The sequence below is a fragment of the Triticum aestivum genome, chromosome 2B (genome assembly GCF_018294505.1).
Source record: "Triticum aestivum cultivar Chinese Spring chromosome 2B, IWGSC CS RefSeq v2.1, whole genome shotgun sequence".
Classification (NCBI taxonomy): Eukaryota; Viridiplantae; Streptophyta; class Magnoliopsida; order Poales; family Poaceae; genus Triticum; species Triticum aestivum.
In genome coordinates, this window is record NC_057798.1 from 621915450 (window position 1) to 621929729 (window position 14280).

General features: G+C 50.8%; 2 protein-coding genes across 2 annotated transcripts; both read left to right on the forward strand.

Annotated features, from left to right (window-relative positions):
• The first annotated feature begins 1814 nt into the window (after positions 1 to 1814).
• LOC123041790 (subtilisin-like protease 1) lies at positions 1815 to 4058 on the forward strand. Its single transcript, XM_044464348.1, has one exon. It carries the CDS (start codon positions 1815 to 1817, stop codon positions 4056 to 4058), a length of 2244 nt encoding a protein of 747 aa, XP_044320283.1.
• Positions 4059 to 8846: 4788 nt separating this feature from the next.
• Positions 8847 to 11120, forward strand: LOC123039332 (subtilisin-like protease 4). Its single transcript, XM_044462540.1, has one exon. The coding sequence runs from the start codon at positions 8847 to 8849 to the stop codon at positions 11118 to 11120; it is 2274 nt and encodes a 757-aa protein (XP_044318475.1).
• Positions 11121 to 14280: the final 3160 nt, after the last annotated feature.

Here is a 14280-nt window from a genome sequence, read left to right on the forward strand (position 1 = left end):
AAATAAGCATTTGGAGTGATCCATGGGTATCTAGCAGCCCAAACAGGAAGGTAATGACTCCACGAGGTAATATCATACTCATGAAAGTTTCTGAACTTACTGACGTGGATAATAGGTGTTGGGATGAGCAACTTATCAGACATATATTCTGGAACATTGATGCAAATCGTATTTTGAATATACCCCTGGCTCCGGTGATGATGGATGATTTTGTTTCATGGCACTACAATAAAACTGGAATTTTCTCGGTCAAGACGGCTTATCACATGGAGTGGGATCATCAACACGGACGAAAGTTGAGACAAACAAATTCAGTATTGTCCTCAAGTACTAGTCCAGTTTGGTGCATTCTATGGAAGCTTCGAGTACCGGCTAAAATAAAAGTGCATGTATGGCGAGCTTTGTATGGAGCAATCCGGTGTCGGGTGTGTTGGCAAACCGACATAGGATTACAACATCGGACTGCCCAATTTGTGAATCAGACTGCGAAAGTGTTCGCCATTCGTTCTTCAGGTGCGGCAGGGTGCAAGAAATTTGGGCAAAGCTTGGCTTGAACTCTATTATAAATGAGCTATGTGAAGCTGAGTTGGAGGGCTCGTCGGTCCTAGGAGATTTGCTGCTGATGCCCAATGCCGTCGTCCCGTCGCTCCCGGGCGTGTCCAGGAAGGAGCTTGTGGCGTTGGCCGTGTGGTATATATGGTGGGAACGCCGGTGCTTCACCCATGGTGAGGCCATGCGGGAGCCGGCACGTTCGGCCGAAGCTATTGTTACTCTGACAAAGAACTTCATGAGAGCAAAGAAGCAAGGTGCGAGGCAGATCCAGCGGCATGGTTGGACTAAACCACCTGAAGGTTTCGTCAGCCTAAATGTCGATGCTTCCTTCGATGCAGACAGCGGCACTGGCGGAACGGGGGCCATTATTAGAGACTCCATGGGAGCGTTCATTGCGACGTTGGCGAGCAACATCCCTTTCGTAGAGGACGCAGCAAGGGCAGAGGCTAGAGGCCTCAAGGACGGGCTGATTCTGGCGAACAACATTGGATGCAATAAGGTGGAGATCCGAGATGATTGCATGGAGGTGATTGAAACCATGCAACATGGAGGGAATTCTTTAGGTCCAGCTGCAGCCATCTATGAAGAGTGTTCTTTTTTATATCGTAATTTTATTTCCGTTAAGTTCTGTCATTGTCCTAGGGAGGCCAATATAGCGGCTGATTTGTTGGCTACAAAGTTGGAGCCCTCGAGAACTATTGTGTGGCTGACCGGGGCTCCGGACTTTCTGTTTGATATACTCTCAAACAATGTGGCCCTGTTTCCACATGAAATATAAACCGCCGTGACGACATTTCCCTAAAAAAAACACGTACATGGTTACAACACCATGCAAAAGGACATCCACCTAAAGGGCAGATGCACCCGTAAAAGAAAAGGTTGCAATGATGTAGTAGTATACTGACATAAACTATACACTACGTACCACTAGCAGCAGAGAGGAGGTTATCAGGCAACACATCATGCCAGGCAACACAGCAGAGAGGAGGTTACTGGATATGCTTCGTCTTGATCGAACGACAGCGCCAAGGGAGGCTGCCAGCCGGCAGCCCCACTATCGTACGTCCGCTACACCCGATTCGTGTCGCATGTACACAACCAACGCCCATTGTTCGTATCGCCCCATTTCGTTGGTTGACCGGGCATCGCACTGACAAATCTGGCATTTGGAGGAATCTATTGGACACTGTGACAGGATCTTAGCACGTACGTAGGGTAGTATATATGCTTCCACACGAACAGCATCTCAAGCAAGAAAAGCCATGGAAACCACAAGGCTATCCTTGCTCTCTCTTCTTCCGTTCCTTCTCCTCGCGATCGCTGCCGCGGCAACCGGCGGCGAGCTCAGCACGTTCATCGTCCACGTGCAAGCAGAGGAAACCCACGTGTTCGGCACCGCGGACGACCGGAAGGCGTGGTACCACTCGTTCCTCCCGGAACATGGCCGGCTGGTGCACGCGTACCATCACGTCGCCAGCGGGTTCGCGGCCCGGCTGACGCGACGGGAGCTGGAGGCGGTGTCCGCCATGCCCGGGTTCCTCAGCGCGACCCGCGCCCGGACGTACACCACGCTCACGACGCACACGCCCGAGTTCCTGGGGCTGAACCTGGAGCAGGGGCGGCGGAACTACACGTCGGAGTTCGGCGCCGGGGTCATCGTCGGCGTCATCGACACCGGCATCTTCCCGGACCACCCGTCCTTCAGCGACGACGGCATGCCGCCGCCGCCGGCCAAGTGGAAGGGGCGCTGCGACTTCAGCGGCACCTCGTGCAACAATAAGCTCATCGGCGCTCGCAACATGGTCGCCGCCCTCAACGGCCCGAACGGCACTTCCGCGCGGGTTCCGCCGGTCGATGAGTTTGGGCACGGGACTCACACGGCAAGCACCGCCGCTGGTGCGGTCGTGCCGGGCGCTAACGTGCTCGGCCACGCATGGGGCACCGCCGCCGGGATGGCGGTCCGCGCGCACATCGCCGTATACAAGGTGTGCTACGGAAATGTTGTAGTAGACTGCGAGGATGCCGACATACTGGCTGGCATTGACGCCGCCGTGGGGGACGGCTGCGACGTCATCTCCATGTCTCTCGGTGGGCCGTCGGTGCCCTTTCACCAAAACCCTATGGCCATCGGGACGTTCGGCGCCATGGAGAAGGGCATTTTTGTGAGCATGGCTGCTGGCAACTCCGGCCCGGGAGAGAGCACCGTGATAAACGAGGCTCCATGGATGCTCACCGTCGCCGCTGGCACCATGGACCGCTCGATTCGTTCGACCGTGCAGCTGGGGAACGGCGCGTATTTCCAGGGCGAGTCGCTATACCAGCCAAACGTTGGCTTCTGCCCGTTGGTCTACGCGGGCGCGAGTGGGAAGCCATTCGCCGAGTTCTGCGGAAACGGCAGTCTGGACGGCTTCGACGTCAAGGGCAAGATAGTGCTGTGTGAACTCACGAAAAACATCTCGGTGATCAACCAAGGTGAGGTAGTGGAGAGTGCCGGCGGCGTCGCCATGATCTTGGCGAGCCCGTTTTTCCGAGGGTACGACAAGTTAGCCCAGGCGAACATCCTCCCGGCGTCGAGCGTCGACTACCTCTCGGCCGCAGCCATCAAATCCTACCTCAACTCCACGGCGAACCCGGTGGCACGTATGGGCTTCAGGGGTACATTACTCGGCACGTCACCTGCCCCGTCGATCATCTTCTTCTCGTCTCGCGGGCCTAGCCGTCAGGACACTGGCGTTCTGAAGCCCGACATCACGGGCCCCGGAATGAACGTGCTCGCGGCATGGCCTTTTCAGGTTGGCCCACCGTCGGCGCCGGTTCTCCCTGGGCCGACCTTCAACATGATCTCCGGCACGTCCATGTCAACGCCACACCTCGCCGGCATCGCCGCTTTGATAAAGAGCAAGCACCCGGACTGGTCACCGGCGGCGATCAAGTCGGCAATGATGACGACGGCCGACATCACCGACCGCTCCGGCAATCCCATACTCAACGAGCAACGCGTGGCGGCCAACCTCTTCGCCACCGGCGCCGGACACGTCAACCCAATGAAGGCCGCCGACCCTGGACTAGTCTACGACATCACCCCCGAGGATTACATCGGCTACCTATGTAGCATGTACACGAGCCAGCAGGTCTCGGTGATCGCGCGCCGGCCAATCAACTGCTTGACTACCGTCGTGATCAGTGACTGCCTGCTGAATTACCCTTCGATCTCGGTCGCTTTCCCAGCTTCCTGGAATTCGACTGCGCTGGTGGTGGTAAGGCGCAAGGTGAAGAACGTCGGGGAGGTGCCTTCGGTGTACTACGCGGCGATCGACATGCCGAGCAGCGCCGTAAGCGTGGACGTATTCCCGAGGGAGCTGGAATTCGTCGAGCCAAACCAGGAGCTGACTTTCTCGGTATACGTGTGGCCGAGGCAGAGTGATGCGAGGGTGCTGCAGGGTGCGCTGCGGTGGGTGTCCGAGAAGCACACCGTGCGGAGCCCAATCTCCATCACCTTTGCCTGATCAAGCTTGATTTTCGGCATGAGAGATGGAAGGATCCAAGAGCATACTATCTCCGACCTTTCTTTCTTTCCCCCTCTCTCAAAGTAGGCTTTCGGCCTGATGTATACCTAAAGCTACATGATTGAACGATACAAGGTGCCGAGGAAAACCTTAAGTTTCTCCTCCCCTCTCTTGCACGGTTGAGAGATGGCATCGAGATCTCGGGAGTAACCCATTCCTAACCTTCTCCATCATCGACGAAGCCTGACCTGAGTTGGGAGGGGAGAGGTGCATAGTGGTAGGTTGTGTCTTCCCGCTAGGGTGTTTGGCATAATGTCGTGTTGGAGGTGGCCAAGGTTGCGTGCGAGCCGCGTGCGGCTGGTGGTCATATGCATCATTATAAGTTCTCCAAGTTGCCAAGAAAGAGTTCAATAACACATGTAAGAAACTAGGGTATTTTCATGAGTCGCTCGTGCTCCGTAGTTGAGTTCTTTCACATTTCTCGTATCGTTTTTCATGGATTACCATCTTGAGGTTCTTTTTTGGGAATAAGAAAATCGTCTTGATAGCAATCATTAGACCAATAGAACAAAGGTAAGCTCTGCAGCTAATCCACAAGCAAGGATTGTAGGTCCATTACGGTTTTGCTCCTGCTCTACTGGCTTGCTATCTATGAAGGACGAAAGCTGGTGGCAGCAGATCTGATGACAATGTCAACGCAATGAAGGCCGCTGACCCTGGCCTAGTCTACAACATTACTCCTGATAATTACATCGGCTACCTTTCTAGCATGTACACGAGCCAGGAGGTCTTGGTGATTGCGCGCCGGCTGATCGACTGCTTGACCACCGTCGTGATCATTGTCTGTTGAATATCCCGTCGACCTGTGTCACTTTCGCAGCTTCCTGGAATTCGACTGCGCCTTTGGTGGTAAGGCGCAAGGTGAAGAACGTCGGCGAGGTGCCTTCGGTGTACTACGCGGCGATCGACATGGCAAGCAACACCGTAAGCGTGGACATATTTCCAAGGGTGTTGGAATTCATCGAAGAGGGCAAGGAGCTGACTTTCACGGTATACTTGTGGCCGAGGCAGAGTGTTGCGAGGGTGGCGCAGGGTGCGCTGCGGCGGGTGTCCGAGAAGCACACCGTACAGAGCCCAATCTCCATCACCATTGCCTGACCACAGGCTTGATTTTTTGATAAACTACAAGTATAGGGAATCGTTTGTGAGTGCGGCTAATCTGCACCCGGGCTCATCTGCACCCATGCTTAAATAAAAATTCAAAAAAAATACTAGAAAAATTCAAAAAATTCCAAATTTTTTTGTGGTGGTAGATAATTTGACGCGTGAGGTGCGCCCCAAAATTCAACTCATTTGAGGATCTGAGCAGCTCTCGGCAAAAAAGACAAAATCAGGGTCTGTAAAAATGTATACTGTTCACGCACTGTTTTGACCCAATTTGTCTTTTTTGCCGAGAGCTGCTCAGATGTTCAAATGAGTTGAATTTTTGGGGCGCACCTCACGCGTCAAATTATCTACCACCACAAAAAAATTTGGAATTTTTTGAATTTTTCTAGTTTTTTTTTTAATTTTTTGCTGAGAGGGAGCAGATGAGCCCGGGCACCGTTTTGAGTTTTCCATCGTTTGTAGCTTTTTTCGATAAGTAAGAGTGTCGAACCTAATGAGGAGCTAAAGATAGAACAAATATTCTCTCAAGTTTTATCGACCACCGATACAACTCTACGCACACCAACGTTCGCTTAACCTAGAACAAGAATAAAACTAGAAGTACTTCCCAGGTGTAGAGGGATATGTTTGCAAGACAATAAAGAATGTGGAAATAAAAGTTAGGTGTTGTTCTAATAAAAGTACAATTAGGTTAGTGTAGTGAGTGTGGAAAAGTGATGGTAGGATTTTCGAAATTGTCCCTAAGCAATTGACTACGTTGCTAGACCGACAGCAAGTTTTTATGTGGGAGAGGCCACTGCTAGCATGTCATCCTTTACTTGGAATTATATGCGTAACTGAAGTATAATAAGCACGAAACATCTATATGTTGGAAACTTATCAATGGGTAGTTGAGGTTACCCGGTCATGAGATGTTGGCCATCTTGGTTATCATTCAGATATGGGCGACAATTTAATCTATGGAGGAGAGGAAGGAAACATAGTATTTGGTAGAGATGTCGTATACGAGGCCCTGGGAGAACACATTATGTCGTTTGACATGGCCTGCACCGAAAGCAAATGGGGTTGTCAGTGAACTTCCTGTGGCATCTCGAAGGGAGTAGTTTGTGTTGTTGACGGTGTATGCAGTGGCGGAGCTATGTTGGGGCAAAATCCGGCCGTGGCCCGCCCAGCGTAGCACCAAATAGTGAAGATTAAGGGGCCCTTAGTAGAAAAACTATTAAGGCCAGCTTTAATCTGGCTATTTGGCCCGCCCAAGGATTTTACCGTAGCTCTGCCACTAGGTGTATGTGGTGTTCATCGGTGCAAACTTCATAGCCAAAGGGCTCCAGTTAAGGTGTGTTGCCTTGGACATCAATGCCCCTCGAGAACAAAAAAATTCAATAGATAGATCAAATAAACAATGGAACTTGCGTATCGATTTTCTTTCCTAACCTACTCGTGACCTAGAGATAGATGTGGTGGCCAAATTACCCACCTTCCCGATGAGACCGAGGGCCCCCTCTCCCTCCGTTTGTCGCTTCGGGAATGGGGGGAGGCGGGGACACTAGGTGTTTGATCTAGTGATGGTAGGGTTAGGAATAAATTTAGATTTGGGCTTTGATCGATTGCAACGTAGATGATGGCATCATTATCAGTATAGAATAAGGTTTTCCCCACATCATCCTCGTTCTGGTGATACTTTTTTGAATGGTCAAGAGGAATGTGGAGAATGGTGTATCCCAAGATCCCTCCGAGTCTGACTTTTTCGTCAGCAAGTTTGTCTCGGTGACGTTGTCCTGTGCAACGGACAACGGGGTTGTGCGTCTTGGTCTTCCAGCTCTACTTTTGACCGACGAAGGTTGACCCGCTCTATTACGAGCCCTCTACAATGGGTTTTTTCCGGCGATTTGCTACACAGGTCGCAGCCCTCGACATCTTCCAGACTGCATCAACGGTTTTTCGCCATTGCTTCTACAAACTACTGAGTTTAACAAGTTTGCTCCGCCGAGTCAAGGGGCCAAAGGCAGCAACGAGTTTTTCTCATGGCAGTGGATGCGGAAAGAAGACTTGAGCACCCCGAGGACATGGTTGTACTATGCAATCTCTATAAGGATGTTTTGTAAGGATCTGTAATGCTTAACCATGATCATTGGCCTTCTCGCACAAAAATGAAAAATGAAAATCATTTGAGTGCTCGTAGTTCTTTTTTTAGGGGTGGATTAACGAACTGCTCGGCTCGTTAAGCTCGTGCTCGTTAAAGCTCGGCTCGTTAAGATTAACGAGCAGAAAATCATGTTCGAGTCGGTTCGTTTGAAGCTCGTTAAGCTCGTGCTCGTTAAGGCTCGGCTCGTTAAGCTCGTTAAGATTAACGAGCAGAAAACCCTGTTCGACTCGGTTCGTTTGAAGCTCGTTAAGCTCGTGCTCGTTAAGCTCGTTAAGATTAACGAGTAGAAAACCCTGTTCGACTCGGTTCGTTTGAAGCTCGTTAAGCTCGTGCTCGTTAAGGCTCGGCTCGTTAAGCTCGTTAAGATTAACGAGCAGAAAACCCTGTTTGACTCGGTTCGTTTGAAGCTCGTTAAGCTCGTGAACGCTCCCGAGTGCTCGTTAACAGACTATGATGTGTTATAGTCTACGGGATGAGTGTGTATGTCTGGTTTTTAAGATGAAATAGGGTGACTACAAAAAGAAATGCACTAATTTGTTGCCTCCTATGTCAATTAGATTGAATAAATGGGTGAGGTGCTACAAAAAGTATGTAAGGCAAGATGAAAATAGCATTGTGTTGTTACTAACGAGCTTAGCGAGCTACTCGTAAAACTCGTTAGCTCGTTTGTTAAGCTTAACAAGCTAACATCAATGATTGGTTCTGTTCATTAAGAAGCGCGCTATGAGCTTAATGAGCTGAATTATCGAGCGCTCATTAAGCTCACGAGTTACGAGCTTTTTGCCCAGTCCTACTTTTTTCTTTCTGGGAAAGTCCTCATAGTCCTCTGAACATGCATTTATTTCACAGGCCAAGGTTCACCTCATCTAAATCTGGTCTTGTACAATATCCACCCATGACAAAAAATACTACTACTACACTAGGCCAGTTGAAGGCGTCAGGCTGCACAAGTAGCTTATGCGAATTAATCAGCCAAGTGTGTCGCAGTATGCTGGCGCTGATACGTACATCGCCATGTCAGTGCTGGTTCTAGCGGTCGACGTCTAAGTGGAGGCCATGGTAACTTGTCCGCGACGAAGAAGAACCGATGAGCCATAGCTCCCGGTGGATGTTTCCTGTTGCCATCTATCTAGCAATAGCAATAGCAATAGCGAAACAGACGGCTGCCGCGCCGCTCCTATAGCTAACTCCCATCAAGTTCTGGCCTTCTGCCGCCGGCCGTGCGTACGGCAATTCCCAAGCGACCCAATCCATGCCCATGACCGGGTCTTGTCTTTCCTCACGCGCAAGCCATGCAGGTGCCATGTGCCAACATTTGGACTGCTCCAAACCTCCAAACTGCCTCGGATAAACAAAGCCGGCCATTGCCTGCAGGCTGCCGCAACGACGGAAGGATTTTCTAACGGTAACCGGCATGTATAAATGGCCATGCACGCGCACGTACCAGATAACCAGAGCAGAGCAGCAAACCAGCCATGGCAGCCTTCGGGGTCCCCTCTCTCTCCCTTCTCCCCTTCGTCCTCCTCGCCCTCGTCGCCGCGGTAGAGAGCGCCGGCGATGAGCGCAGCACGTTCATCGTCCACGTGCAGCCCCAGGCGAGCCACGTGCTCGGCACGGCCGACGACCGCAAGGCCTGGTACAACTCCTTCCTCCCCGAGAACGTCCGGCTCCTCCACGCCTACCACCACGTCGCGAGCGGCTTCGCCGTCCGGCTGACGCGGCGGGAGCTCGACAAGATGTCCGCCATGCCCGGGTTCGTCGCCGCGGTGCCCGACCGGGTTTACAAGCTGCACACCACGCACACGCCGCGGTTCCTCGGGCTGGACACGCGCCAGGGCGGCAGGAACTACTCGGCCGGTTCCGGCGATGGTGTCATCATCGGGGTGCTCGACAGCGGCGTCACTCCCGACCACCCCTCCTTCAGCGGCGATGGCATGCCGGCGCCGCCAGCCAAGTGGAAGGGCAGGTGCGACTTCAACGGCCGCTCCGTGTGCAACAACAAGCTCATCGGCGCCCGCGTTTTCGACACTGCCGTCAGTGCTGGGAACGGCACCACCTCTACCGGTGCGCCGCTGTCGCCGATCGACGAGGATGGGCACGGCACGCACACGTCGAGCACGGCGGCGGGAGCAGTCGTGCCAGGCGCTCAGGTGCTTGGCCAGGGCAGGGGCACCGCGTCCGGGATAGCGCCCCGCGCGCACGTCGCAATGTACAAGGTGTGCGGCCTGGAGGACTGCACCAGCGCCGACATACTCGCCGGCATCGACGCTGCCGTGGCTGACGGCTGCGACATCATCTCCATGTCCCTCGGCGGGCCGTCGTTGCCGTACCCCGAGGACAGCATCGCCGTCGGCACCTTCGCCGCTGCAGAGAAGGGAATATTCGTCAGCATGTCAGCCGGCAACTCCGGCCCAAACTACACCACGCTGTCGAACGAGGCGCCCTGGATGCTCACCGTCGCCGCGAGCACCATGGACCGTTTGATCAGAACCAGGGTGCGCCTTGGGAACGGTCTCTACTTTGATGGCGAGTCCGTGAGCCAGCCAGACGCTGCGGCGACCGTCTTCTACCCGCTGGTCTACGCCGGCGCGAGCTCCACACCAGACGCTCAGTTTTGCGGCAACGGCTCGCTGGACGGCTTCGATGTCAGGGGCAAGATAGTGGTCTGTGAGCGCGGCAATGACGTCGGTAGGGTTGACAAAGGCGCCGAGGTGTTAAGAGCCGGAGGCGTCGGCATGATTCTGGCCAACCAGGCCATTGATGGCTTCAGCACCATCGCCGACGTGCATGCCCTCCCAGCGTCGCATGTCAGTTACCACGCCGGAGACGCAATCATAAACTACATCAAGTCGAGGGCGAGACCGATGGCGCAAATCATGTTCAGGGGAACGGTCCTCGGCACGTCGCCGGCCCCGGCTATCACTTCCTTCTCCTCGCGCGGGCCAAGCATGCAGAATCCCGGCATTCTGAAGCCCGACATCACGGGCCCCGGCGTGAGCGTGCTCGCGGCGTGGCCATTCCAGGTAGGTCCACCCTCGTTGGCCGCGAAGTACTCCGGGCCGACCTTCAACTTCGAGTCCGGAACGTCCATGTCGGCGCCGCACCTCAGCGGTATCGCCGCGTTGATCAAGAGCAAGTACCCGGACTGGTCGCCGGCGGCGATCAAGTCCGCCATCATGACAACCGCTGACAGCACCGACCGCTCTGGGATGCCGATAACCGACGAGAAGGGGACGGCGGCCGACCTCTTCGCCCTTGGTGCCGGACATGTCGACCCGGACAAGGCCATGAACCCCGGTCTGGTATACGACATCTCCCCGGCCGATTACATCGGCTTCCTCTGCGGCATGTACACGGACAAGGAGGTCTCCGTGATCGCGCGCCGTGCAGTGGACTGCTCGGCCGTCGAGGTGATCCCGGACCGCCTGCTGAACTACCCGTCGATCTCCGTCACGTTCCCCTCGTCGTGGAACCCGATGGCTCCGATGATGGTTACACGCAAGGTGACGAACGTCGGAGAGGCGCCGGCGGTGTACTACCCCCAGTTCGACCTGCCGGAGAACTCTATGAACGTCACCGTCATGCCGAGCTCGCTGCGGTTCACTGAGGCGAACCAGGTGAAGGTTTTCAAGGTGACCGTGTGGCCGAGGACCAGCGGCGATGCAGTGGTGGTTCAGGGAGGGCTCCGGTGGGTGTCGGACAAGCACACAGTGAGGAGCCCGCTCTCGGTTGCCTTCGCCGGATACTAGAGCACCATCTGCTTGACAATTTATTTTACTACGCCAACTTGATGCTACCATTTCCCCGTAAAAAAAACCTTGATGCTACTTTTGTTTGTCAGGTTTTTGCTTCTTTTGTATGGTTAGTTCGACGTGATAATGTAATGGTGCGTGTTTGACATAATTTGTGATGAATTATACCATGTTTGCGTTACCTATTTTAAGACTATCTCACAAACTTTGAACTTAAGGATTTGATTACTTAATATTCGATTGAAATGGATACACAATAATTCTAAATAACAGATTTTTTATATTTCATAATCATTTCTTGTTTCATTCTAAAAATATACCTGAAAAATTATTGGATCAGGAGATTCAGTTAAGTTTTCTCTCCAAAAAAAAAGGAGATTCAGTTAAGTCATCCGCTAAAGTGCCCACACTTGCGAGTACAAATTAGTATTCTGAGCTCGTCTACCACACTAGGTATGTATGTATGCATGCTGAAATTTGTTTATGCCGTAATCTTGTGTGTTTTTGAAATGGACATGACTACTTTTGTTTATGCTGAAATTTGTTTATGTCGTAATCTTGCAAGTCGTCCACAACACATACCCCAGCACCGCCACCTCCTACAGTGTGTTGGGATCCTCCTCCTGTTGGCCGAGTAAAGCTCAGCGTTGATGGTTCGTATATTCAAGCCACTGGAGAAGCGGGAACGGAAATGATTCTCTGAGATAGCGAGGGTAGCATCATCTTCTCTGCATGCCGTTCCATCATGCACTGCTCTGGGGCACTTCAAGCCGAGCTTCTTGCCTGCCAAGAGGGTCTAAACCTTGCTCTCCAATGGTCTACCCTGCCGGTGGACATTGAGATGGACTGCATGGAGGCAGTCAAATTAATCAAATCACCTTCTATAGATAGATCGCCGCATGGGATGATGGTCAATGATGTTAAGAGTTTCTTTGGTGAAAAGGATGTAACCATTGCTCATGTAAGTAGGAGTCAGAACGCTGATAGTCACTACCTAGCTGCATTTGGCCGTGTCGAGGGCTGTATCGCAGTATGGTTGCGCTCTGGACCTGCAGAAGTTCCTATGCTTTGTAGGAACGAACTTGTAATCGACTAAGCAATGGAATCCCTTTTAACCCCGCAAAAAAAAAGAGGGAACGACTTCATGCATAGCAACGACACCCTATGAGGTAGTAGGGCAATTAATTAAAAAGAATGTAAGATTTCATGGGACGCGGACTTGGTGAATATTGGTGCACGCGCACCCTTTATGAATAGTAAATTTAAAAACTGATAGATAAATCAAAAAATCTAAATTTATTTTTGTAATATACATAGTCGACCGGTATATTCGCATATGAAGTTTCATAAAGAAATCACATATGTGGTAATCTGGGCAAAAATGATAAAACCGAAGCTAATCTAAGCTATATTAAAAACACTGTTTAATGAATAATATGGTCGCATTTGTATTTTCTTCACAAGAATACCATGGGTGCTAATACACCATGAAACTTCACACGTGAGTAGAATGATCGACTAAGTTTCATACCACGGAATTTCAGATTTTTTTTATTTTTTCTAGTATTTTTATGAATTTACCATTCACGTGGGTGTGCGCGCACCCATGTTCACCTTTGTATTTTCAGGTTTCATTTTTCATTTTTCATTTTTCTTCCCATAACCCCTTTTTTCAAGCTCCTCCATATGATAATCAATCCCCTTAATTCACTTACCTTCTAAACCAATTACATTTTAATTTACTTATCAAACTTCGCATCAAAAAATAAGGTAATCACGAGAAGAATTTAATAATTATTTATTTACACAATTGCATTAATATCAATAGGTAAATCACGAACTAATGTATTGAATATTTACATCTCGTTGCAAAGCACGGGCATTGTCATGGTTACCGAGAAGCCTGTATGGCAACTCCTCCGTGTAGCATAGTAATTTGGCCTATTGCAGCATGGCAAACTCCTGAACATATGGGTAAATTTTCCTTTTTCATTAACCTGACAATTATCCACATGTCATATACCTGAAACACATGGCATTTTACTCTGCTGCAGCATAGCAAATTTCTAAAAATTCTTTCTTGCTAGCATGTCAATTTTTTTTACAATGCCACAAATCTTTCAGTAATAGCATGACAAATATATCTATTATAACATGGCAATTCCTGAGCGTTCGTTGGGGGCGGTCTTTTGACTTTTGGAGGGAACACTATGTGATGGCGGTTCACTCCGATGACCTCGCTAAGAAATAGTCAGCTCATTATTGGCGGCCTATTTAAATTAATAAACTTAGTCATGGCTTTTCTTTTAAAAATATTGATCAACCTTTGGAAGTGGTACTCCCTCTATTCAATAATGTAGTGCATTTTTTTTTTAAATCAAACCTCACAAACTTTGACCAAGGTTGTGGAGAAAAACATTTACATCTAGAATGCCAAACATATATTATTAGATTCATCATAAGATGTAGTTTCATATTTTATATATTTGGTATTGTAGATATAAATAATTTCTCTATAAACTTGGTCAAAATTTGCAAAGTTTGAATTTTCAAAGAATTTATACGCACTGCTATATGAAATGGACGGAGTAATATTTATCGAAAATGCTACACCTACGAAGGTTTTCTACTTAGAGCAACTCCAACACGCCGACCCAAATGGACGACGAATTTGTCCGCTTTTTGTCCATTTGGGTTGGCCGCCCGCCCGGCGTCCGCCCTGTTTTAGATTTGGGTCGGTAGTGCGCCCAACGCACCGACCCATTTCATGTCCACGCTCAACTTTTTTAGAAAAAGGCCCGCGGCCATTCATGCCAGCGGCTATGTCTCATGCCGGCGCCATGTCAGCGCCGGCATACAATGTCGGCTTCAAAAAATATCACCACAGTTCATGCTGGCGCACTCGCCAGCCGACCGGCACACATGCCATCACACAAAAAAAGGATGGGACTTGAATTCGATCATGCCATCGCGGCCCCCGTGGTCATTCCAGCACACCTGCCGGCATACAAAAAAGATGGCGCTCGCCGCCATAGATCAGTCGTCGTCAAACTTGAGCATGTCGGCTTGCATCTTCTTGAACCACGGCCTCTTCCTTGGCGACACGGTGTTGAGATCCACCTTCATGATCTCCACCCCGGTCATCATGCTCGCGAGA